Source organism: Notolepis coatsorum (assembly GCF_963971535.1).
Source record: "Notolepis coatsorum genome assembly, chromosome: 3".
Classification (NCBI taxonomy): Eukaryota; Metazoa; Chordata; class Actinopteri; order Aulopiformes; family Paralepididae; genus Notolepis; species Notolepis coatsorum.
Window position 1 is genome coordinate 37342267 of NC_140167.1, and position 27637 is coordinate 37369903.

The 27637-nt window shown below is 48.1% G+C and overlaps 1 protein-coding gene across 1 annotated transcript in view; it reads right to left on the reverse strand.

The window, feature by feature from the left end:
* Positions 1–9612: 9612 nt before the first annotated feature.
* tmem260 (transmembrane protein 260) overlaps positions 9613–27637 on the reverse strand; it is a 70377-nt gene continuing 52352 nt past the window's right edge. The window contains exons 13-17 of the mRNA XM_084310702.1: positions 26417–26556; positions 25461–25637; positions 22989–23042; positions 22630–22714; positions 9613–10721 (exon numbers count right to left, since the gene is read on the reverse strand). Coding sequence (XP_084166828.1) covers positions 10461–10721; positions 22630–22714; positions 22989–23042; positions 25461–25637; positions 26417–26556 — 717 coding nt within the window. The 3' untranslated portion in view covers positions 9613–10460. The remainder of the gene's footprint in view (positions 10722–22629; positions 22715–22988; positions 23043–25460; positions 25638–26416; positions 26557–27637) is intronic.

Below are 27637 nucleotides of genomic sequence, written 5' to 3' on the forward strand. Positions count from 1 at the left end.
TTAATGCCTGATTAGGGGATTACAGGAAAGTGCTTCTTTGCAGTTCTGTGAGAAACAATTATTAACATGTTAGTGTCTCTAATCCTGGATAAACACAGCTTTTCAAGAACAACAGTGAGTCCCCCCCCCCCCCCTTTAAAAAATCCCCCCCATTTAAACCCCCATAGTCACTTGAACTCCAAAGCCTTAACTAATACCAGCGGAGGAGACAGACCAGTCACGTGGAACACTGTCATTACAGAGGTGGTGTTCTTGCTGGAGCACATGGCTGGCCAGCAGGGCCTACTGTACCAACTGAAGAGGGTGGGGGGTGGGGAGGGGGGTCCGAATCTAGCTTGGGGAGAGACGGGCATTGTTGCTGAGCACTGCTTGTTGAAAGGGCATTAGACTGAGCATGTTCACAAGCCTGTAATCTTGCATTTGTTTGTACACTTGTCTGGTGTAATCTGCTTTCTGGTAATACAGAGAAGATTTTCCTAAGACATGCTGTAGGGAGCCCGTGGATAAGAGATCCAGGTATCTGGAATACCACCATGATTTAAGCCAGGTTATATCACTGTCTCGTGCCCAGGAATGACTTATAACAAGGCCATATCAATCGCAATTGAGTGTTTAAAAAAAAAAAAAATTAAAACCCACCACCGCCACCAAATTTGAGCATTTGTTATTCTGTACAAGTCGTGCGTGTCTACAGTCAGAAGCAATCAACAAGGTGCTGCATCCTGAGCCAGCCAGCCAGCCAGCCAGCCAGCCAGCCAGCCAGCCAGCCAGCCAGCCAGCCAGCCAGCCAGCGCACACACACCTATACACACACACACACACACACACACACACAGCTTCATCATGTCTGTGTTGCCTCTGGCTCTTAAAACGCACAATTAAACAACGTGTGAGTTTTACTTGCAGGCCAGAGAGTTTTGCAGGCCCCACTCTCTCCTGAGCCTGACACTAGCTGACACTTTGAAGAGTAGTACCTCATCATCTGATCTGACACCTCTCTCTGGGGACCCACGAAGAGATAATCATACATTCACCAACGTGGCAACTTTTGACTAACACACTGCCTCTAGCTTACTGATTTATATACGGTTGATATGTCCAATGTACAGTTCCCCCCCCCCACCTGCCTACCCAATCCCCCCCCCCACCCACCCAACCACCTCCAATGTACAGTTCCCCCCCCCAACCCCACCTCACCTACCCAACCTCCTCCAATGTAGTTTCTTCATCAAATGTATATACTCTCTTTTTTAGACTATTTTTGTATCACAAACAGTACTGTATTTGTAAATCTGGTATGTCATAAATGTATAGATGTAGCAGTACTGTCTATCTGTATGTCATGTGTGTCATATATGTTATGATGAATTGAAAATGGGGGACCCTGATGTAAACAAGACAAAAGTCTTTCTCTGGTCTGCATCCCCTTAACAATTGTGTATATTGAGCTGTACTGTATTGTACCCATTCTGCAATCTGTTAATACAATTTTCAATCAATCAATCAATCAATCAATCAATCAATCAATCAATCAATCAATCAAGTAGGCATATATATTCAGGGTATAGCAGTAAACTTTTTTATTTCTTTCATGTTTTACACATATAGTTTTTGCTTTTTTTGTTTTGCATATATATATATATATCTTTTTTTTTTAATGTTTTAAAATAGTACACTCATTTGAGTAGTGGAAAAGACTAAACAGACTAAATGAGAAGCTGCAGGTGTCATTTGAAGCACAGTAACCTGGTCGTTTTAACATGGTCGTTTTAACACAGTAATTCCTGGGATTATTATGACTTTATATCTCTGAATAGTAATAATAGGGCGGATCCCTCCACAGAAATGTCCTCAGAAGGCAGTGCAAGGATGGGTGTAGTCCTAGTGGGTGTGATGGTGGTGGTGTGCGATGTTGGGGATGTGTGGTGATGGTGGTGGTGTGTGATGTTGGGGATGTGTGGTGATGGTGTGTGATGATGGAGATGTGTGATGGTGGTGGTTGTGGAGATGGTGGTGGTGTGTGATGTTGGGGATGTGTGGTGATGGTGTGTGATGATGGAGATGTGTGATGGTGGTGGTTGTGGAGATGGTGGTGGTGTGTGATGTTGGAGATGTGTGGTGATGGTGTGTGATGTGTGATATTAGGATGTGTGGTGGTGTGTGATATTAGGATGTGTGGTGGTGGTGTGTGATATTAGGATGTGTGGTTGTGGTGGTGTGTGATGTTAGGATGTGTGGTAATGGTGGTGTGTGATGTTAGGATGTGTGGTAATGTTGGTCCCCATCTGTCGGGGCTAGGGTTACCCTAATCCCAGGTTTTAATCCCAGAGCCCCTCGGCAGGGGAGCCCCAGACTACTGATCACAACCCCCACTGTCTCCTTAGACCTCCTCAGCACACACACACACTGAATGAAGAAAACCAGAGATAACATTCACACACCACTCTGAGGCACAGTAGATGAGCAAGATCAGTGTGTGTGTGTGTGTGTATATATATATATATATATATATATATATATATATATATATATATACATATATAAAACCTTGATATTCCAGACATTCACAGTGTTGATATCATCTCACTAGGTACAGTATGTATGTATGTATGTCAATATTAGGGGAATACTTTTGATATGTCCGCTGGAGCCACAGAGGCTTAGTTTAACAGCTGCCCACAAACACAAACAGACACTGTGATAAACAAGAAGGGAAATATGAACCAAACAAACAATAACAAACACGTCCACATGCACACATGCAGAGGGCGCGCAGGCTCGTTCTTTTTGTGAGGCAACGTGTGGTAACACATTTATCACACACACAAGTAGGGGCCAAGTAAATATACACACACGTAATTACAAAAACACAGACGGATAGGCAAACACGCAAAGACACCCAGAAGCAGTCACCCAGCCATACACACCACACACCTAACTACTGATAATCCCCTAGACATGGGAACACACACACACAGAAACACATGCACACACACACACAGAAACACATGCGTGCACACACCACAGCATCATTATGTTTATCACTCTGTACCAGCCCACCGACACCCATCACTCTAATTCCGTTTGTCTGTTTAGATTCGTTTTGCTTTAATCCCCCCTTGTTTGTGCACATCTGCAAGCGCTGCAGCGGTAGAGGAGAGAGAGAGCGAGAGAGAGACAGAGAGGAGAGAGAAAGAGAGCTCACAGGGGGTGCTCTCCTCTCTTGAGCTCCTGGTCCCAGTACCTAGGGTTCCAGCGTGGAAGGGGGCAGACAGGCGTATCTCGTAGCCCAGAGAGGAGCTCCCTGTCCCAGCCACGGAGCCACCGCCAGGCCCGCAGGCCCATGGTTAATCACTGCAAACAGTCAAACAGCCAGTCACACAGGCTCATACACCAACACAACATTACAGGCTTTTTACACAGTATTACACCACATCTTATTATCCCATTCAAGTCCCCCTATTAGCTCAATTGGATGGTGGGATTTTCATTTGTAAATTGGGGGGATTTTAGATTAGCTTGTCTGTCAGCAATGAAATGCCCCCTGAGACTATGAATTATGTGACCAATCACGAATGAATCAATGCTTACGCACGCTGCAGTGTCTGAATGAACCGCGCCGGGGCAAAAGGAAATCAAGCAACTTTAACCTGGAATAATGCACTGCTGTGTATTTATGAATTACATGTGCTGTTAATCCAGCCATCATTGTTTTAGTTTTTGTTGGACATAGATTAAGCATTAAGCACAGTTCTTGACTCCTTTCAAGGGAAGGTGCTTTAGCACTAGACTAAAGCAGTGCATGGGATACAGGCATTAATATAGTGACATAATAACAATATTTTGTATATACCTGATATTAAACTGCATTAGCTTGGATCTAGCAAATCCTATTCGGGTCTAATGGTGAATGATTACAGAGATGAACATCGGCTGCTGCTATGCACACCTAGTGGCAACATTATGCAGAATCGAAGGCAGTGGATTGAAAGGAGGGGAATGAATTACCCCTCAGCCTCCCCAGGCCTTCCATTCAGACACGGAGCGTGAGAGAGAGAGAGAGAGAGAGGAGAGAGAGAGAGAGAGGAGAGAGAGAGAAGGAGAAGGAGAGAGAGGAGGAGAGGCACCCCGAGCTAGTCGAGAGACGCGGCAAATTATGAAAATGCCTCTCTGTGTCCTAAATGGAGGCAGAGCTCTTTAATGTGGCACAAAATTAGAACCTGGGGGAGCAGTGTGGCCTGCTTGATTGGCAAAACCCACCCTCAAAAGCATGGAGAGATATTATCCTGTGCCCAGTGGGGGGAAGCAGAGAGACCCCAGAGAGGGCCCAGGGGCGTCCATAAAGGTGCCTAATTTGTCAGTTTACTCCTCAATTATTTAAATAGATCTAAGGAGAGCGGAGAATGGGTCTTTTTCTCCTCACTCCGTAGTCAAAGCAGGGAGGGAGAGAGAGACCTTTCACCATGGTAGCCATTTTCAATTATGCTCTGCACTGGCGTCTTTGATACACAGAAGTGCTGTGGTGGAGAGGGGGCTGTATCAAATAAACAAATGTGTGTACACAAGATAACAACAGTGACTTGGGGATACAATTCAGGCTTGTTGAGAGAGAAGTACTGAAAAAATACTGGAAAATGTTAATAGATAAAAAATGTACTTAGCAAGTGAACGTACACACACATACTAGTTCAAACGCTCTCATGCATGCATACACACACACACACACACACACACACACAATCACAGCTCCTTATCAGCCGCCCCCACCCCACCCCCCATACACCCACACAGTGAGTACCAACACAGCACACAGTCTGGCAACGCCATCTCTCACCCAGGCAGACCAGTGTAGGTATGTGGGGCCTGGGGCCAGGGATTAGCGAGGGCTGAAGATGGATCCTGGAAATGGAGATGATGGTGGCACCCTCCCCCCACCTGACCCCTAATCCCTCCCATATCAGCCTCCATTGTTGGGCTGCTTTATTGGAAAGGTGGCGATGAAGAGGCTGGGGAGGATGAGGACACTGTGCAGGTAGAGGTGGCTCCACCCTGGGTTCCGAGGTGACTTTATCTCCACCGAGCGTCTGGTGGCAGTGAGGAACGGGCCCTCTGTATGTCTGAATGCTGCGCTGCGGACCCCCTGCCGAAGCCTCTAGTTGGTGCTTCAACAATCCCTCTCGATAAGCTTCTACATCAGCTGTGATGCCAACAGCAGGTCCGGTTGACAACGTGACACAATGGGCCTGGTGCGCCTACACAGATGAGCACCAGGACAATGGTATACTGTAGATACTCCATTAAATACAGGAAAGGCACTTGCAAGCAAAGGAAACACATTGTGCATTTGGGCACAATGGGAGCCAAACAAACCAAAGACAAACGTAAACGCAACACTGGGTCCTGCAAACATCTGTGCAAATACACCCAGTAAACCTGCAAACGCACTGTACCTGCCTGCTCTGCAGCCGCGCAAACAGTGGCCGCCACACACAGAGGAGCACGCGTTCGTCAAGGTAACGGCAAACTCAAGCAGAGACCGAAGGCCACACGTGAAGTCAAGTCAACAGACGGACGTTAAAAGAGCCTAATTTGACCCAATACACATTCACGTCTTTAGTGGGACAACATCCTCCATTTAGCCTAATGCTTTCTGTGCTCAGTCATTGTTTTCCGGAGGCTGTGAAATAATTAGGTTACGGTGTGCAGAGACATCTCCCCGGCCCTGGCACCCGTGTGTGCTGAAGGTTGTTAGAATATTGCAGGTTTTATGCTAATATAAGACTATCCATAAAAGTATCTACAGTATCTATAATCTAGCATATCTATAAATTCTACCATATCTATTTATAAATTCCATCTATTGTAAATGACTTAAACAGTGCCTACAATGTACTTATCTACTGTGTTAAAACTGATTCTATGTGAATTGAATATATGACACTATGTGTGCCTATGTAAAATGTCATACATTCCTTTGGACCTATACAACTGAACAGGCACCAGAGAGTCTGTTCTAATAATGTTGAGCTCAGTTGTAATCCAATCCTACCTAGCTGACCAATACCCATTTCTTTATTTGGTCTCGTTTCTCTGATCCTATTTCTGAAGATGCATTTCCATTGGCTAATGGACGAGATATAAATCACTTGTTACTTTCTGCTCCTGGCAGAACCTAGAATGTCTGCCCATTGAAAATGACCACATTTCAACGTATTGTATACCTGTCTGTAACTTATGCTGATTCACTTCTTGGAATAAAACCATTGAAAGATGTTCTACCTTTAATTATTGGATATGATTGACCATGACAATTTGGATATTGAATATAGTCAGATATACGAGTCAATTTGGGTGAAGACCCGACTGGATTATTTGACTATTTATAAATGAGGATTATTTCACAATTTGGATGAAATACCTTACAAGGTCCACTCTTATCGAAGAGGTAAACACACAAAATGACAAGAGTTGCTCAGTTAGATAAACCTGCAACTTCGTGTGTAGGAATAACAATCCTGTGCTAAAAATACACATGTGGAGTTGGACTGTGGGCACCAGCACCGCTAACAAAGATGTGAGGGTGGCACCTCGTAAACATCCTTGAAACAGGTTTCCCCTGCTTAGGAAAAGGGATCTGCGGGCAAAGTTTTGCAGACTGTAAGATTCTGCAAAATCTGTGGCCAGCTCAGTATATCATGCTTCTCACACCCTCTATTCTCTTCCGAAACACTAACCAACACCCTGCATCTCCCCCCAACCTCCCTCCCTCCTCTCCAAGCCTCCATCCAGCCAGAGAGGAGATAGGCCCAGCTGCTAAAGCTGTCTTTTCAGCCCCCTGCTCCCTGCTCAGTCTATCTGAGATACACAGCGAGCGGAGGTGTCGCTTTTTCCGCTGGCATTTCGGACAGTATCTACTTATAGACGGGAGTAGGAGAGAAAAGGAAAACAGAAGGGGTATTATCAGGGAGGGATGAGAGCAGCAAAGGCATTTTGTCTTTTTATTCCCCTCCTAAACCCTGGGCTTTGCTCCCAATCCGATTGGTCGATACGGCCAGGGATGTAAATGAAATGCAAAGAGGAATAAGGCAGGCTTCCCATCTCCAGTGTGTGCCCCCGCCTAAGTCCCCCCCCCCCCCCACTCTGCCTCTCTGTCTCTCCCTATCTGGTTGTTTATAATGTTGTGTTTCTGTCTCCCATTCACAGACTTGCCTCTCCCTCTCTCTCGCTCTCTCTCTCTCTCACCCCCTCCCTCTCTGCCTCTCTCCCCCCATTCGCCATCCCTCCCCTTCTCCCTGGCTGGGCTCACAGCTCTTATCTCCTCAGACGCCCCACATTCCAGCGTTGCCGTGGCTCCCTGCCTGCATCCCTGGTCATGGCGATTCCACGGGTTCCCACAATCCTCGGCAGCTTGCTGATTTAGGGTGGGCAACTGACTCTCGGAGAGACAGGAGGAGCGGAGGAGCGGAGGGGGGTTAGAGAGGTGGGACAGGAGGGAGGGAGGACAGGGAGAGAGGAAAACAAGACGGAGGACACAAGAGGAGAGAAGACAAATGATACTGATGAGAGAAACACGGGGTCACAATAAACACAAAGTGAAATTAAAACAATGTTTTTAATAACAAAACTTTACATTCAAGTAATTATCCTACATTATTTTGGTACGTTTGTGGAACATTCCCAAAGGAATGTAAACAAGATTCTCAGCTTTAGACACAAATATAAAAAGTGCAGCCTTTACATTTCTTTTTTTAAGAGTAAACCTTTAATCTGTAGTGAGCCGCGTGACACTTCAATTTTTTTTTTACCAGAAAGCAAATGATGTGTGGAGCTGGACCCAGTCTCAGCTGCCTGCCAGCCTGCTAGCAGACAGCCACTAGCAGGTGTGTGTACAGAGAGAAGCACTTCCACTGCCCTCAGCTCACTATTGTTCCACCTCAGCTCACTAGTGTTCCACCTCAGCTCACTAGTGTTCCACCTCAGCTCACTAGTGTTCCACCTCAGCTGGACCTCTTGTTTATCAACCCCTGTGGTCTCTGATGTGGCAATATGGGAAAATACAAATATCACAACTTTCAGGACTTTTTCATATAAATCACCATGTCTTCTTAGGTACGGAAAATCACAGTTGGATAATCCAATCGATGTTCATCACGCCGGACTGTATGGTAATGGGAAAGTAGGATACTATTGACATCCTCAGATATTTCAGAAATCATTTTACGAGAACTCTGACATGATATTAATTTAGGTCATCACTATCAATTAGTGTTGTCACAATACCAACATTTTTACTTCAATACCAATACCAGCCTAAGTATCACAATACCGGTTCTAAGACGATACCATGGCAAAAAATATTAGGAAAAGTAATGGAATATAATATTAGATTAGACAGAACATGGAAATTCTTCATTATTTATAAACAGTGCCGACACTCTTGACACGCCCACTACGCAAAGCGTGCGCTCTCTCACACACACTGCTCCGGTCACGCATCCACTCAACTCATAGAAAATACAGCATCAGGCTATTATTATAAAAGTATCGATACTAATATACCAATATGGATATCGCAATACTTTTCTATTATCAGTGTATCGTGCAACCCTAATATCAATATCAACATCAACATACCTATATTGGCCAGCCTTAGTTCCAGGGTCATTAAAACTAATGCCACCATCAATAAAAAGTAATCAGTATAGAAAACATTACCCCCCCCCCCCCCCTGCTGACCCCTCATAGATACTGTGACTGAGGTCTTAAGACTGGGAGGAACAAGAGGAGACGGAAAGAGAGAGATCTGAGGCCGTCGTCAAGTCTTTTCACTGTGTCTTCATGTCCCCGTGTCCCTCGGGTGGCCCTACGACTCCCGTCTGTCTGGGAGACGCGCGGTCTGGGGTCTTATTGCATGTGTCTGGTGTCTCTGAGAGTTTGCGTGACTTAGTTCCTCTCTGAAGATGAAAGCACTACACATACACTTCTCACTGCGTGTTTGTTTATTTACTGGGTGCATGCATATCTGTTTCGTAGAAGCAGAAGGGTCTTCGAATTAAGTACACACACACACACACACACACACACACACACACACACACACACACACACACACACACACACACACACACACACACACACACACACACACACACACACACACACACACACACACACACACACACACACACACACACACACACACACACACACACACACACACACACACACACACACACACACACACACACACACACACACACACACACACCTTCTAAAAGGGTCCCTGGCTTTGTGACATTTCATATTTCATTTAAATCCATGAGGGATTATAGCCCTGCCACCAGGAAGGAAGGGGGGGGGGGGGGCACTCATGGAATCCATTAGATTTTAATGTTTAAAGGACCATCTAAGATAGACTGATGGTTAGTTGGGCGGATGGAGGGATGGGAGGGCAGTGCTAGAAAGGGGGGTGGGGGGGGGGGGGGGGCGGTGTTAAGAGACAGTGTGGCAACCCAACGCCACAAGTCTGTCCCAGATTAAACAGACGCTCTAATCCCCCATTTCTACCCCCAAATTGGGTTTCCCTCAATCTCAGGGCGGTGCCGTCCTCCTAATGTGAGAAGAGGGGGGGGGGGGGGGCTACTGTAGAGCAGCAGGAGGCTGAGGCCAAATAATCATCACATTAAAAGCCGTGAGAGTAGGAGGGGGGTGGGGGGTGGGGCACAGAACGAGATGGAACGACAGATAGAGGAAATGAATGAGCGAGTTTAAAAGGGGAACATGAACAAGCTGATTGGGGTCAGTGGAGGCTTCAGATGTCAAGCCGCTGTCCCCGCAGGACACTCGGACGAGTTAACGGTAAACATTCATCCAACGCAGCGCGGCTCACAGGCCCGCCTGCCCTTATCGTGTCAGATTCCCCCCAGGGGTCCCACTTAACCCAGAGGTTCCCAATCCAAAAACGTATTGCGACCCCAACATTTACAACACATGACAATGTTTCATATTGTCGGGCTATCGATGGCTACTCTTTGATGGGAGTGCAAAACTGCATTTGTTCAAAGGCAAGTCGCGTGGCTTTCACAGTGGCCCCGTGTTCCTATCAGGGGACCCCACGCCGGGTCCTGAGCCTAAGGTTGGGAAACTAAAATTGTAATGTAGTTGATTGTGTCCCATGAAAACAGCACGAGTCATTCCTGTGACTCTCCCTTCACCGCGTATAGAGATCTATAGAGATATACAGTATCTCCTCCAAAGTGTCAACTCCCTTGATATTCCCTTGATTGCGATATATTAGCCAAACCAAACTATACAACCACCATTCCCCTTGGAGAGCCACCTAGAAGCCAGCCTCGGAGATAGAACTCCTCTCACTGTCCTGCACGCTTTGCACTTGGCTCAGGTTGGAGGCGCGCTCAGCCTGAGCGTGCACGTTCCCACGTACGCCCAACCGTGCCCGGTCACAGGGCCTGCCCCTGGCTCTGTCGGAGCCGGTCTCTCTCCTGGAGCAGGTGTACGACGGCGGAGCGGATGGCGGGGGCCTGGGGGTCCATCGGGTCCTTCTCCAGGTAGAGGCGGAAGTGGTGGACGCTGCAGGTCAACAGAGTGTCCGGATCGTGGCCCCGCTGGCCGGAGCGGAGGAGCCTCTCACAGGCCAAGCCCAAGTTCTTGTCCCAGTTGGGAGGGTAGTCCGAGTGGGCCTCCACTATCTCCTTATACAGCTGCCCATCAAACACACACATACACACACAAAGGCAGATTTGATCAAATATAGGGTAAAAATACAGAAAAATGGCATTGTTTCATTTGAACAACATGATATTGATTCTTAAAATACTGAGATTGATCTTTTAATCTATGCCTTCTTTCAGTGGATGTGTGATTTTTGCTACATTATTTCTAGTGCACATCCTGTCCGCGTGAATATTAAAGGCAACCAACTTGTGTTCAGCTTTTCGTTCAGCGTTTCTCTGATTGGCCACACGGCCAATCAATCAATCCACTAGCACGCGGCCTTGCGGCAAGAGAGACAAGAGAGACGCGGCAGAGTGGCTGCGCATGCGCATATATGTATGTATATATATATGTATAAACATATCTACTAGAAACACTGGTGTTCTGTTGTGCGACTGTGCTAAACTCTTCCACCACATGACCGACATTTGACATACAGTACACCTCCTATCTATGTTGGGATTATGTTTGGTCATGACAAAACAATAAAAATCGCTACTGTTAGTAAGCTGCCACCACCCACTTCAATGACAGAGCTCTCATATTTGCGAATGCATAAACTATATCTTAAATTATGGCTATGTGTCTAATATGGCTGTCGCGAAGTCATTGATAAGCGACAGCCATATTAGACACATAGCCATAATTTAAGATATAGTTTATGCATTCGCAAAATATGAGAGAGCGGTCATTGAAGGGCTTCGTTCTACAACGGAGGAACGGCCGCTGCTGCTGGAGCTGGACCGAGTAGAGCCGGCGGCGGTGCACGTTAGCCGGGGACAAACCACCGCATCGCCCCGCTGACGTTAAAAACGCGAAATAACGTTACTGATGTACAGTGACACCCAGAGTTTCTAGTTACAGTAGTGACGCGTGACTCGAGATAGTCCTAACACTGTAACAGTGTTTATTATTAAGAGTCAGATAGTCCTAACAGTGTTTATAGTCCTAACACAGTGTTTATTAGTAAGAGTCAGATAGTCCTAACAGTGTTTATTATTAAGAGTCAGACAGTCGTAACAGTGTTTATTATTGCGAGTCCTAACAGTGTTTATTATTTCATAACTGTATAAAAACGCGAAACATAATAATCAGTCAGCAGCGCTCCACTGCTACCGCAGCCCAACACAAGTGCGTTGGAACAGCAGCCCAACACTACACAAGTTGGTTGCCCGCGCTTGCTCGCTGGATTTCATTTGGGACGTGGGACGGCTGCGCTTGCCTGCGCGTGGGGGCGGGGCCAATCAGAGAAAAGCCGAACACAAGTTGGTTGCCTTTGATATTCACGCATCCTGTCCTGCAGATGTCTCTATTTTGCTCTAGTTATCTACTACGGAAACTCAAGTTGACAAAATGACATCTTTTGACAACAATGGCAGGCGCTGGCCCACTGGCACCAGTACCATCGAGCCTAATTTAATTGATATCGAATTTGATCAAATCAGTATCGGGTATTCCACGCACATACCCAGCCCTAACGGCGACAACAATAACAACAACAACAACTCCTTCATGTCTTAGTCATAAATGCCAGTTAAAAGTCAGTCCGTGAGGTGGTGTGTGACAACAATCTCATCTGTCCCAGTTACGATAAAGAGAGCTCAAACAGGGAGTCGCAGTGTAGAGTTCAAACAGGGACTGAGTGTAAGATAGCTCAAACAGGGACTCACAGTGTAAGAGAGCTCAAACAGGGACTCTCAGTGTAAGAGAGCTCAAACAGGGACTCATAGTGTAAGAGAGCTCATACAGGGACTCAGTGTAAGAGAGCTCAAACAGGGACTCACAGTGTAAGAGAGCTCAAACAGGGACTCAGTGTAAGAGAGCTCATACAGGGACTCAGTGTAAGAGAGCTCAAACAGAGACTCACAGTGTAAGAGAGCTCAAACAGAGACTCGCAGTGTAAGAGAGCTCAAACAGGGACTCAGTGTAAGAGAGCTCAAACAGGGACTCAGTGTAAGAGAGCTCAAACAGGGACTCATAGCGTGTAAGAGAGCTCAAACAGGGACTCACAGTGTAAGAGAGCTCAAACAAGGACTCAGTGTAAGAGAGCTCAAACAGGGACTCAGTGTAAGAGAGCTCAAACAGGGACTCATAGTGTTGTGAAGGATCAGATTAAACCGAATATATATATTTATTTATGGATATATATTTAATAGTATTTGTATATCGTTTGATATCCCTTGTATATTCTTTGTACATATACACTGAATATCCCTTTAGTCTACTACAGCCCATAATAGTTCATTCTCTCATTGGACAAGAACCTGGCGCCAGCAGACAGGCCCCTTGAGTCAAGTTCAATAGTGCCGACGAACATGTCCCAACTAGCCCCGGTTCCGCGTAGGAATACGGCTACCGAAATACGAATGGTACTATTTGTTCACCGTGCATATAAATAGGGCGCAAGTAAAGTAGAACTTTCTTTTAGTCCATTAGTCCTTTACCCTCCAACCTAGTAACAGACGTGAAGCCTCACCCACGACCCACGTGTGGTGCAGTATGGCCTATTTTGGCCCCAGAATAGGCATTGAGACCTCGTGTAAATTCATAGCTGAATTGTCATAGTTTGGCACTGTACCGTCGAGTGGGACTTATTTCTATTAAGTAATAACAGTCTATTATGTATGGTGCATCGTTCGGTTAAAGTTCTAAAGTGAGCAGCACCCCCATCGTTCCTCGCGTTATCTAGAGTCTTAACCAGGCTGGGCAGACCACGCGTGGTGCTTTCATCCGAGGAGTTCTGGGCGAGGACGAGTGGACCTGCACATTGGATTACCTACCCGGACGACTGCTGAGCCTATACGGCATGGAATATCTATTTGCTTTGGGTGCTTTGATTTGTGGAGCGGATAACAGCCAACGCCAGTGAGTGTTGGAATTACCCCCGAGAGGAGCCCAGGTGAGACGGCGCTCAACCCAGACCGAGGCCGCCTCGCTTCTCCTTCGTTGTGGACCTACAGCTACCGTCTACAAGAGGGCCCAAGTGTATTCATCTGTGGATCAAGATCCTGCGGGCACTGTTTTCTGTACCTGAATTCTCCCCAGGAATCGTTGGCCAGATGGGATGCAGCTGACGGCTCTCCAAACCCCCCCCCCCCTTACTGACTTACAACCAGCAGGACCCCTTTAGTATCCCGCTATAATCCTTAAGTACCATCGCTATAGTTTCCCTAAAGAACCAGGTTGTATACTTGCTTCCTGCGTAACCAGAGATTGGACATTCAGTGTTGATTTGCCTACGAATACTCATTTGCCTTACAAGTGCATTCAAATCATAAATGTAATTAAGTGAATGTTGTATATACCTTTTGCTATATTAAACCTTCGACTGTTATATTTGTGTGGACCTGGTTTCATATGTGGGAAAGTGTTCATCATACTTAGATATCGTGTACTGGATGGCCAGAAGTTAAAGTACATCAAGCGGTAGTGGTTTAATGATACCATACTTATCAATACAGTCAGGGAATTGTACCCCTCAGTTACAATTGGTCCTTCGAGCCGGAGGGTAACTAGTGTAATATTAATATAGTGTTATTAATATTGAAATGGCCTATGATGAACACTCCACGAAACGGTCCTCCTAACGTAGAACGCCCGCGGCGCAGACGACAGACACCTCAGTACTTAGAGGATTACGCTGTCAGTCAACTACCTAGCCTTCTACAGACGGTAAACGCGGTAAAAGTAGAAAGTAAAATTATGTCTGACCTTAACGACCAGGTTACCCCGACCACAGAGGCCCTAGTGGGTTCTAATGTAACTGACCAAGCTCACGGTGGGGACCAGGAGGGAACAGACATGCCTTTACCCCCCGCCAATACCGAAGAAGTAGTCCCCGACCAGCTCCGGGAGGAAGACAACCCTCCAGAGGTGGAACCCTGCACGGAACAAGATGAGGAGAGCGCCGAGGAGATAGAGCTCCAGGACTCCCCAACGAGGACAGCCAGGAGCGGCTCACCTCTACAAGCGTCTTCCCCCAGCGAGGCGGAGAGGATGCAGTCACAGGCGTTCCTCGTCAGCCTGACAGCCTCTACCGAACGCGATCGACTCCAGGGTGAACGCGATCGACTTCAGGGTGAACGCGATCGACTCCAAACACAGCAACGGAGCAAAGAAGAGCACATACGCCTGGAGATGAGACGCCTTCAGACGGAAGAGAATATGGCAAGAGACCGGTCCAACACCCAGCGCGCCGCTGACGGTGCCCAAAGAGAAGCAGAGCGCGACATCGCTCTCATCCAGCGCGAAGCCGAGCGCGACAGAATACAAGCCGAGCGCGACAGACTACAAGCGCAGCTAATGGAGCAGCTGATCACCAGGGCAACACCCTCTCCCTCCGCCAGGGGTTCAAGGGCCTCGTCGAGACAACAGTCAAGGGCAGCATCCCCTAACCGACCAAGCGACCCTGAACTTGACCACCAGAGAGAGCCTATACCCCCCGCAGACCCCCTTCCCCGACCGGTCCAAGCGAGACCCAGCTACAAGGAAGGAGCAGCATACACTGCGGAGAGGCTAAATAAACGACTACAGGATCTAGAGGACCTGACAGAAGAAGAGGGAGAGGAGGAGAACCAAGCCCGACGACAGCACAGTACTCCACCGGACCAGGAGGTCCAGTACAGCCCAGGCTATACCCCCGCGGCGCTGCGCTACAGACCCCCGACTCTATTCACGGGTGAGCATGACGCACGACCAGCCCCGAGGAACAGCACCTGGACCAGCGGGCCATGGTACCCTGCCGGTACCAGCCCACAGAGAGGCGCAAGAGGAGACTCGCCTAGGAGGCCTCTCTCCCAACGCTCACCGATGTGCCAGCCATCCACGGCGTCATACATTGGCACACCGACGTTTCCAGACTTCACCCATGAGAATCGAGCACAGTACACGGAGCTCCGGATGTGCTTAGAGACAATGATGGTGGATGTCGTTGACGAACGCCACAAGTATGCAATATTACTGAAGCACCTGAAAGTACCCCGAGCGCACAATATAGCGCTAGCCTATGCCACCTCTACGACCCCATACACCGCGGCTCTAGCAGCGCTGGACCAGAGATATGGACGTATATGGGATTACGTAATCCAAGAGATAAGGCATATTGACCGCCTACCCCCAGCAACAGACAATCGCTCACTAGACGACCTGTCTATAAAAGTGCAGTCCCTGGTAGGGATGCTGGGAGCGCAACGAGAAAAGGGTATGCACGAGCTATACGCCAACTCTAACGTCGAGAGGATTTTAGAGAAGCTGCCGCCCGCCAGACAAGATCGCTTTAGGCGGCAAAGAGACCACCGTGATCCTAACGGTCCCGAACCATCCCTCCTCGATTTAGCCGACTTCCTGACGAGAGAAGTCAGCAGCCTACGCTTGGATACATTCGTGCGGAGCACACCAAGCTCCAGAGAGGGACCTAGGAGAGTAAACGATGGAAGAAGATCAGTGACTGTCATGCACCAATCAGAATCAGTACCGAGCAGTAAGAACCACAGTACCCCCTCGAGAAAAGAGAAGTGGAAGATGGTGTGCCCGTACTGCGAGAAGGAACACTGGCTGTCACAATGTGACCTGTTCAAGAAGATGAATGCAGAAGAAGTGAGTCAATGGATAAAGTCCAACAGGCGCTGTTACCGATGTGCGCGCAGTCACATGGCAGCCGAGTGCCGCCTAAAGAAGAGGTGCAGTCGGTGTGACGGAGCCCACCTAGATGTCCTACACGACAGTAACAGAAGAAAGCCTGCACCTGCACCATCGAGCAGCACAAAGGCAAGTGTCATGTACATTGACCCCGCCAGCAGCAGCGGCGCCCAGGTGCTCTTAAAGGTAGTCCGTGTAACATTGAGCCACCAAGATAAAGTCATGGACACTTACGCCGTCCTTGATGACGGGTCAGAGAAGACCCTTCTCCTCGCATCCGCTGCGGCCCAGCTGGGACTGCGGGGGAGCGAGAACCAGATGACGATTCGGACAATAAGAAGAGATTTAAAGACGATAAAAGGCGAGAATGTCTCCTTCACTATCGCAGCAAGCGGGCAGCCAGAGAGACGGTATAGGATTACAAATGCTTTCACCAGCCAAGAAATAGGACTATCACAGTACACCTACCCCATCGCCAAGCTGATGGATAAATATGTGCACCTGCGTCAACTACCTATCCCGCTCATAGACGGCGCCACCCCGACCCTGCTGATAGGCTCCGACCATGCAGACCTCATAGTCCCGATAGACCGGGTCCATACAGGACCCAGAGGCTGTCCTGCAGCAGTCGAGACCCGCCTAGGATGGACACTACAAGGCCCCCTCGCTAAATCTCTCAACCGAACAGCAGCCACTAGCTGCCTCCACTCCAGAGTGACAGAAGAAGACACCACTCTCCTGCAGCATGTCGAGAGGCTATGGACACTAGAGACAATGCCCTTTAAGAACGAAAAGAAAGACATTCGTTCTAAAGAAGCCAGTTACGCCATAAACCTCCTCGAGCAAGGGACAAAGAGAGTCACAGTCGGCGGAGTGATGAGATACGCAACTCCACTCCTGAGGCGAGAGGGAATGCCCACCTTTCACGCCACGAAAGAAGCTACGGAGCGGTATCTATTGAACACAGAGCGGCGCCTAGCCAAAGACCCCGCTCAAGAGAGTGTGTACCGCGCTGAGATTGAGAAGCTAATCACAGCGAGACACGTAATGAAGATTGACATTAAAGAGGCCGATCAGACGACCGAATCATGGTACGTGCCGCACCACAAGGTCCACCACAACGGCAAGGATCGCATTGTGTTTAACTGCAGCTACCAGATCGGATCCCAGAATCTGAATAAAGAGCTCTTGCCCGGCCCCACACTCGGCCCCTCTCTACTAGGCGTGCTACTACGCTTCCGCCAGGACAAGGTGGCTATCAGCGGGGATATCAAAGGGATGTTCCTGCAGGTGAGACTAGTGGAGGAGGATAAGCCCCTACTGCGGTTCCTATGGAGAGAGAGGATCGGAGATGAGCACCCAGCCATCTACCAATGGGAAGTCCTCCCCTTCGGAACCACATGCAGCCCGTGCTGTGCTACATTTGCACTGCAGAAACACATCGCAGAGGACCCAGCAGCAGATGAAGAGGTCCGACACAGTGTGAAGAACAGTTTCTACGTGGACAACTGTTTACAAAGCGTTTCGACCCAAGAAGAAGCCGAGGCTCTCCTACTCAAGCTACGCGCCTCCCTGATCAAAGGCGGCTTTGATCTCAGGCAGTGGGCCAGCAGCGACCCGCAAGTATTGCGCAGCCTCTCCCCCGCGGACAAGGCAGCCAGTAGCGAGACCTGGATGGCGACCATCCCAGGAGAAGCCCAAGAAATGACACTAGGACTAGTCTGGCGCTTCAAAACAGACTCGCTCCACTATAGACACAAACCCCTGACCACGGAGCAGGGAAGGTCGACGGCGATACCGACCACCAGACGGAGTGTGTACAGAACACTCGCCAGACAATATGACCCGTTGGGATGTATTCTACCTTACACCACCAGGGCAAAGATGATTGTACGAGCACTATGGGACAAGGACCAGGGCTGGGACGACCCAATACCCGCACACCTTGCCTCCACATGGAGAGAGTGGGAGACGGAACTCCGCTCACTCCCAGGCGTCAACATACGCCGCAGCTACTTCCCACCCACAGTGAGGCCAGAGACATGCAAGATGGATCTACACGTCTTCAGCGACGCCTCCGAAGTAGCCTATGGATCTGTGGCCTACTTGCGTGCCCAAGAGAAGGGAGGAGAGATACACACCACTTTCATCCTGGCTCGCTCAAGAATAGCCCCACGAAAGCAACAATCTATCCCGCGTCTAGAGCTCTGCGCAGCCCTAGCAGGAGCGCATCTAGCCACGTTAATCCAACGTGAACTCACCATCCCGGTGCAAAGAACAATCTTGTGGTCAGACTCTACGACAGTACTCACATGGATCAAGTCTGATTCATGCAGATACAAGGTCTTCGTGGGAGTCAGAGTCACAGAGATTCAAGAGTTAACAGAAGCAGCGAGCTGGCGGTATGTGGACACCAAACACAACCCAGCTGACGTCATCACCCGGGGAATGTCCCTAGATGACCTCACCCGTCACAACATCTACAGTGACGGACCAGAGTTCCTCAAGCTCCCGGAAGAAGAGTGGCCTACGCCCACCCCACGGGAAGCGAGTAAAGAGGAGGCTGAAAACAAGAAACCTATGTTCTGTGGATTGAGCACAGTCGCCTCCACAGACCCCAACATAGATGATTGCCTCACCCTACAGAGTGCGCAGCTAAAGACATTCCTGTGGCACCACCCAGAGATTCAGCCCACCACTGACATTTCAGCAGCTGACTACGAAGAAGCAGAACTTCTTCTACTACAACGAGCCCAGAGAGACTCGTTCCCCGATGAGCTAGACTGTCTACAGGGAGGAAAGCCCGTCCCATCAGACAGCAGACTGCTCCACCTGGCACCCGAGAGTGACGCCCATAATCTCATCAGAGTGGGTGGTCGTCTGCGGAGAGCCCCCGACCTACCGGATGACGTTAAGTACCCGATAGTCTTGAACAGCCGACACAAGGTCACAGAGCTGATCATAAAGAAATACGACGAGGATGTGCACCACGCAGGAGCAGAGAGAGTCTTCGCGGAGATCAGACGTCGCTATTGGATACTTCAAGGGAGAGAAGCAGTGCGACGCTTCCAGCGAACCTGTCTAGACTGCCGAAAGTGGCGCGCGCAGCCCAGCATACCCCGGATGGCTGACCTACCTCCCTGTCGCCTCCGACTCGGCGACAAGCCCTTTCACTCCACAGGCATGGACTGTTTTGGCCCGTTGTATATAAAGAAAGGAAGAGGAACCGAGAAGCGGTGGGGTATTGTATTCAAATGCATGACCACCAGAGCGATACATATCGAACTCCTTCCAACCATGAGCACAGACTCATTCCTTATGGCCTTCCGAAGATTCACATCGCGGAAAGGAAAACCGTCTACATTGTTGTCTGATCACGGGACAAACTTCAAAGGCGGAGAAAGAGAGCTGAGAGAGAGCTTCCAAGCTATGGGCCCAGAACTTAAGACCCACCTCGCTCCATCCCAGATTGACTTCCAGTTTAATCCCCCGAACGCACCCCACTTCGGTGGAACCTGGGAACGAGAAGTACGTTCTATAAAGACAGCCCTGTACGCCGTGCTTGGGGCCCAGACTGTGGCGGAAGAAGTCCTAATGACAGTCCTCACGGAGATCGAGGGAGTATTGAACTCCAAGCCCCTCGGTTACGTCTCAAGTGATGTAGCAGATGTCGACCCAGTCACCCCCAACACACTCTTGATGGGGCGGCTGGACCCCGCGCTACCCCAGACAATGTACAGGCCTGAAGAAGCGAACGGCCGAAGAATGTGGAGGTACAGTCAAGTACTGGCTGACAAGTTTTGGAATAGCTTCCTACTCCACTATCTACCGTCTCTACAGACCCGCCAGAAGTGGGTAAAAGAGAGAGACAATTTGACAGAAGGAACAGTCGTCATGATTATCGACCAGTCACTACCCAGAGCTATGTGGCCGGCTGGCCGCGTAAGCAAAGTGATCACCGGTGCCGATGGCAAGGTCCGAGCAGCTGAAGTGCTCGTCCAAGGGCGAACTTACACACGACCCGTGGCGAGGCTAATAGAACTGCCAAGACTCCCAGACACTATCGATGACGACCATGACCCCATGACTTTGTGAGTTGACTGACCCTTACAGCGGACCTTGAGTGGTAGACAGTGCGGTTAATCTGTCTCTGCTTAGCTAATTAGGTGGGACTAATTAGGGGGCGGCTGTTGTGAAGGATCAGATTAAACCGAATATATATATTTATTTATGGATATATATTTAATAGTATTTGTATATCGTTTGATATCCCTTGTATATTCTTTGTACATATACACTGAATATCCCTTTAGTCTACTACAGCCCATAATAGTTCATTCTCTCATTGGACAAGAACCTGGCGCCAGCAGACAGGCCCCTTGAGTCAAGTTCAATAGTGCCGACGAACATGTCCCAACTAGCCCCGGTTCCGCGTAGGAATACGGCTACCGAAATACGAATGGTACTATTTGTTCACCGTGCATATAAATAGGGCGCAAGTAAAGTAGAACTTTCTTTTAGTCCATTAGTCCTTTACCCTCCAACCTAGTAACAGACGTGAAGCCTCACCCACGACCCACGTGTGGTGCAGTATGGCCTATTTTGGCCCCAGAATAGGCATTGAGACCTCGTGTAAATTCATAGCTGAATTGTCATAGTTTGGCACTGTACCGTCGAGTGGGACGTATTTCTATTAAGTAATAATAGTCTATTATGTATGGTGCATCGTTCGGTTAAAGTTCTAAAGTGAGCAGCACCCCCATCGTTCCTCGCGTTATCTAGAGTCTTAACCAGGCTGGGCAGACCACGCGTGGTGCTTTCATCCGAGGAGTTCTGGGCGAGGACGAGTGGACCTGCACATTGGATTACCTACCCGGACGACTGCTGAGCCTATACGGCATGGAATATCTATTTGCTTTGGGTGCTTTGATTTGTGGAGCGGATAACAGCCAACGCCAGTGAGTGTTGGAATTACCCCCGAGAGGAGCCCAGGTGAGACGGCGCTCAACCCAGACCGAGGCCGCCTCGCTTCTCCTTCGTTGTGGACCTACAGCTACCGTCTACAAGAGGGCCCAAGTGTATTCATCTGTGGATCAAGATCCTGCGGGCACTGTTTTCTGTACCTGAATTCTCCCCAGGAATCGTTGGCCAGATGGGATGCAGCTGACGGCTTTCCAACCCCCCCCCCCCCCTTACTGACTTACAACCAGCAGGACCCCTTTAGTATCCCGCTATAATCCTTAAGTACCATCGCTATAGTTTCCCTAAAGAACCAGGTTGTATACTTGCTTCCTGCGTAACCAGAGATTGGACATTCAGTGTTGATTTGCCTACGAATACTCATTTGCCTTACAAGTGCATTCAAATCATAAATGTAATTAAGTGAATGTTGTATATACCTTTTGCTATATTAAACCTTCGACTGTTATATTTGTGTGGACCTGGTTTCATATGTGGGAAAGTGTTCATCATACTTAGATATCGTGTACTGGATGGCCAGAAGTTAAAGTACATCAAGCGGTAGTGGTTTAATGATACCATACTTATCAATACAGTCAGGGAATTGTACCCCTCAGTTACACATAGCGTGTAAGAGAGCTCAAACAGGGACTCACAGTGTAAGAGAGCTCAAACAAGGACTCAGTGTAAGAGAGCTCAAACAGAGACTCACAGTGTAAGAGAGCTCAAACAGGGACTCAGTGTAAGAGAGCTCAAACAGGGACTCATAGTGTAAGAGAGCTCAAACAGGGACTCAGTGTAAGAGAGCTCATACAGGGACTCAGTGTAAGAGAGCTCATACAGGGACTCATAGTGTAAGAGAGCTCAAACAGAGACTCACAGTGTAAGAGAGCTCATACAGGGACTCATAGTGTAAGAGAGCTCAAACAGAGACTCACAGTGTAAGAGAGCTCAAACAAGGACTCAGTGTAAGAGAGCTCAAACAGGGACTCATAGTGTAAGAGAGCTCAAACAGGGACTCATAGTGTAAGAGAGCTCATACAGGGACTCATAGTGTAAGAGAGCTCAAACAGGGACTCACAGTGTAAGAGAGCTCAAACAGGGACTCAGTGTAAGAGAGCTCAAACAGGGACTCAGTGAGAGCTCAAACAGGGACTCATAGTGTAAGAGAGCTCAAACAGAGACTCAGTGTAAGAGAGCTCAAACAGGGACTCAGTGTAAGAGAGCTCAAACAGGGACTCAGTGTAAGAGAGCTCATACAGGGACTCACGGTGTAAGAGAGCTCAAACAGGGACTCACAGTGTAAGAGAGCTCAAACAGGCGAGCCTTCCCCTCTCCCTGCATCCTTTCCGCCAGGTCAAACAGAAAGAAAGCCGTCTTCATCCTGCAACAAAAAAGGCACGCAGGGCTAAGTGCTGGATGGATGAGCCATGCAGATCCACGCTCTCTCTCTCTCTCTCTCTCTCTCCAAACGCACCAGTCCAATAGAGTGGGTTTATGTAGATGGCAACCCAACAAAATGTACGTGGAGATGCTCTAACGCACAAGGCTGCTTTTATGGAGATGTTGTAGCGAGACTAGCGTTGCTTCATGACACAGCTGAAACGACAGTGTATATATATATATATATATACTGTAGTTCAAAGAGTTCTTGGTACCTGGCTTGCCACATCTCCTCGTTGGCAATACGCTCCCAGGACCCAGGATGGAAACTTGCAAAGAGAAAAAGCAAGAAAAGAAAACACTTTATCTACAAAGCTCCGGGCCTTTCCTTATGCCGAGTTCTACCACGTATAAATAATTATTTACGCGAATGTACTGTTCAACCCGACGATGCAGGTTTTCATCCAACTACACGTCGATATTTACTGCATAAACATTAAATGACTGAGCAACAAATAATACCGGCTAGCACATTAGACATTGACAAAACCACAGCCACCCCCCCCCCCCATTTTGTTGCCTATAAACACTTGACCTCTTCTTCAAAAGAATATTTTAGCAGGGCTCCCAAGCTAATATTTGGCTTGTGGGCATCAGCGGACACGCTTGTGAGTGAGGGGCGCGGGGAATAATGTCACAGTATTCAGCCGTGGATATCAGAGTGAATGAGGGGCTGCTGGCGAAGGCAACAGAATATGGAGCTTTGACTAATTCCACTTTTGACACACTTATTGACAAAACGCAATAAGAAACTCATTATGTTTCATCTTCAGTCTAATTTCAAATGGCTGAGGGCCTAATGTCTTGCTCTGGTTGAATTCACAAAGAGCTGGATCACAGCACGGAGAACAGAGGAAGAACCTTGCTGCAGGAAGCTCTGTGGAGCGTGTGCCAGAATGACCAAAAGACCACATAGACTACGTTTTGCATGCGGCCCGGTAGCCCATTAACACTTTGAGTGCCAGCCACGGCATAATTCGTTATTTCATGCCAACCGTTGAGTGCCAGCCGACGAGATATGCCGCTTTTAATCGTTATTTTTTTAATGATCGATTTCCATAAATTTTTCATCAATCTAGCCTCACGTTACCAGTGGGGATCTGTCTGAACTCGAATTGGGAAAATACCGCCCCCTATCGTCTCCCGGATGGTAATGCACGCATTGGAATGGACTCAATGAAAATAGATGAGAAAAGAAAAATCCGGAATCCACATTTTACTTCTCAGGCAAGTAACCAGAGCCGATTGGACTCATTGTGGACCATCAGAACAGCGTGGAATATATATTTCCAGTACCCAGCGTTGGATCAATAAACGCGATCGATATTTGGAATGGCGATCAGGAATTAGAATAATCTTTTTGGAGAACATCTGATCTGAGGTAAGGAATCTATTTTACCAGTATTGGGATAATCAGAGCTGTTTTCACCTATATATCAACGCGTCCCATATGTGTGTGTGTGGCTGTGTGTGTGTAGCTGATCAGGAAATAAGAAAATAGATTTTTCAGCCCGCTTCTATAGCGTGCATAAGTACACATATACTATCGATAATCTAGCGTTTATTTTAAAACGATTCATAAATAGGCCGAAAAATGACAACGTGTTTTGTGTATTCCAGTAAAGGGCGTTTATCACAGAATCTTCTGAAATCTTCTGGAAGTTTCAAGAAACAAGCGTTTTTCAAAATGGTATAAAACGGAAATAAACCGATTAAAAAACAATCTGTTTCGACAATGTTGACTGCAAACAAGTCATTGACAAGCGACGGCCATATTAGACACATAGCCATAATTTAAGATATAGTTTATGCGTTCGCAAATATGAGAGCTCTATCATTGAAGTGGGTGGCGGCATTCAACGGGGTAAATAGGACACGGAGGCCGGCACTCAAAGTGTTAAAGGGTAACTGTTGAACGTAAGCAGCTAGCCCACTCCCAATATCCACTAAATGTTCATCTGGTTCAAATGGAAAAACGGTAGCTACTTGTCTTGCCTGGAGGCACTTCATCTATTCCAATATTCTCCAAAAACTCACCACAGACAGTTCAAAGCCTCCTTTTCACAAAAACTTTAGTTTTCAGTCCATAATGAATTGTTTGTTCACCAGCTCAGCATTTTCATGACCACACGCTTCTGATCAACTTGGCGCACTACGATGAAATAATGCCCTCTACACCTTACAAAACGATTATATATAGTTATTATATAATTAGAAGTGTGTGGTCACGGAAACACAGAGCGGGTGTACAAACAATTCATCATGGACTAAAAACCTGTGTTTGGGAAAAAGATTTGTCCATGGTGAGTTTTTGGAGAACATTGGAGTAGATTAAGTGCATCCAGGCGGGTTTCTACCATCCGAGTGAACCACTTCCCGCCTCTGTATCTCGTCCCTGTAGCACAGAGTCTCACACACGGCTAGTGGTATGCAGCTGCTGCTGATGGTGGATGAAACCTCAGGGGTGAAGTCAAAGTCACTTTAATTGTCACGCATGTATAACATGTTTCTTCTGCTAGCCCCCCTCCTAGACTGTGCAAGCATCAAATAAAAAGAGCATAAAAAAAAAAACACAAAAACTAAATAAAACCATTTAAAAAGTGAATTGTAAAAATGTCTCCTATAAACAATTTCTAACAGTCACAGGAAGCAGGGTGTGACCTGTTCTGCCCCAGGTGTGCGTGTACCTGTTGTGTGGCTCACTCCAGTTGTAGATGTTGCGGGTTTGGTGAACCCACTCCTCTGGGTGGAAGTGTTTGTTCGCGGGCACCAGGCGGTCACACACACCCAGGGGCCAGCGAGTGAAGCTCCTCTCCCAGCTGGGGTCCCCGTCAGGCAGCCCGATGCAGGCGACCACAGCCCTCCTGCAGACACAGTCACAGCCAAGCAGGGTCTCACACTGATCAGGGAAAACCATTGCCGTAGGAGGTAAAACACCCCCAACTATCTCCCTTCAAACACCTCTCCGCCTCTCACCCCAGGTGACCGTTGATATGAAGAGGTATGAAGAATGAGGGCCGGTACCAGATCCATCCCACCTCACATCCCAACACCTTCCAGCCCTACTGCCTCCAGGGTTAATCCCACAGGTCAGTGTTGCCCCTCTGTGAGACAGGCATGTTGGCCAGGCAAACACTGCCCCCTGGTGGGCTTGGTATTAACAGGTCTGACTCTACGTCTCACACCCCCTCCCTTTAAAAAGAGTGAGAGCAGAGGAAAAAGAGAGAGGGAGAGAGAGGAGCAGCGATCCTTCTACTGGAGATGATTATTTAACCAAATAAAGTAGATTAGTCCACTTGGGCAGTTCATCAGACTCCTCTTGTGGCTGCAACAGTTCTACTGGCTTATCTTCCTCCTGCACTCACCGCTGTATCAAACGCCCCACTGTTCCCTCAACCTCATTATATCACACACTCTTTCAGTCTCCGTCCCATTGTCTCTCTCTCTCTCTCTTCTCTCTCTCTTCTCTCTTCTCTCTCTCTCCTCTCTCTCTTCTCTCCCCTCTCTCTCCTCTCTCTCTCCTTCCTCTCTCTTTTTCTTCTCTCTCTCTCCTCTCTCTCTTCTCTCCCCTCTCTCTCCTCTCTCTCCTCCTCTATTCAACCAGAGAGAGATTATAGCCTTTGTTCTCTCCCGTAGTACTCACTGTGTGTTGTGGGAGAGGAACTGCTCCAGACTGAAGGTGTCCTTCTCCTCGGGATGGACCGGGTCCCACGAGCGACCGGGGTACCGGACCCCGGGGTGGTGCCGGCCCAGCTTGGCCACGTACCAAGCGTACGTCATCATCTGGAGGGGCGAGAGAACCTGAAAATTCCATTTGAATCGACTGCACTAAAACGCAGACTTTTTGTCATCTAGAACGTATTGGATGATAAAACAGGTGTTTTGTAAGGGAGTGTTAGAGATAAGAGAGCTTCCATGTGTATGAACATGTTGTAGTGAGTTGAACCACATGAATCCTGCTGGCCTGAGATAGAATCCCCTGCTGGCCTGAGATAGAATCCCCTGCTGGCCTGAGATAGAATCCCCTGCTGGACTAAGATAGAATCCCCTGCTGGCCTAAAATAGAATCCCCTGCTGGACTAAGATAGAATCCCCTGCTGGCCTAAGATAGAATCCCCTGCTGGACTAAGATAGAATCCCCTGCTGGCTTGAGATATAATCCCCTGCTGGCCTAAAATAGAATCCCCTGCTGGACTAAGATAGAATCCCCTGCTGGCCTAAAATAGAATCCCCTGCTGGCCTAAGATAGAATCCCCTGCTGGCCTAAGATAGAATCCCCTGCTGGCCTAAGATAGAATCCCCTGCTGGCCTAAGGCAAAAGAGCATGTTGTTTCCATTTTTCCATTTTTTTTGGTCTGATGTGTGGGTATTATATACGTATTCTCCCCAACTCCCCTATACTCACTCCTCCAACCCACACATCAACATTTAAATAAAGTGCAATACCAAGTGGGGCTCTTTTGCCTAGAGGTCACTGTTTGAAGACATTACAGATTCTACCATTAAGGTACTTGAGGAGGAGGAGGAAGAGGAGGAGAAGGGAGAGACAGAGTACTATGGAAACATAACTGTGTGGCTACATGAGTAGAGCTCCGGACTCATGATCGGAAGATCACCGGTTCAAGCCCCAGTCAAGGCCGTTGTCGGAAAGTGGTGTTGTTGTCCAGCAGGGGGCACTCTGTCCTCTCTGGACTAGTCAGTAACAATGCCCCTGTTACGGTGATACAGAAACCATATAGCTGCGAATGCGAGGTCCTGACTGAATCTCAGTCATTAACGAACCCAGGACGCCTATCGTAAAGAGGAGGGGGTTCCCCAACATTCCTGACCAAATTCCCAATCAGGTCTCTGACATCAAGGCCAC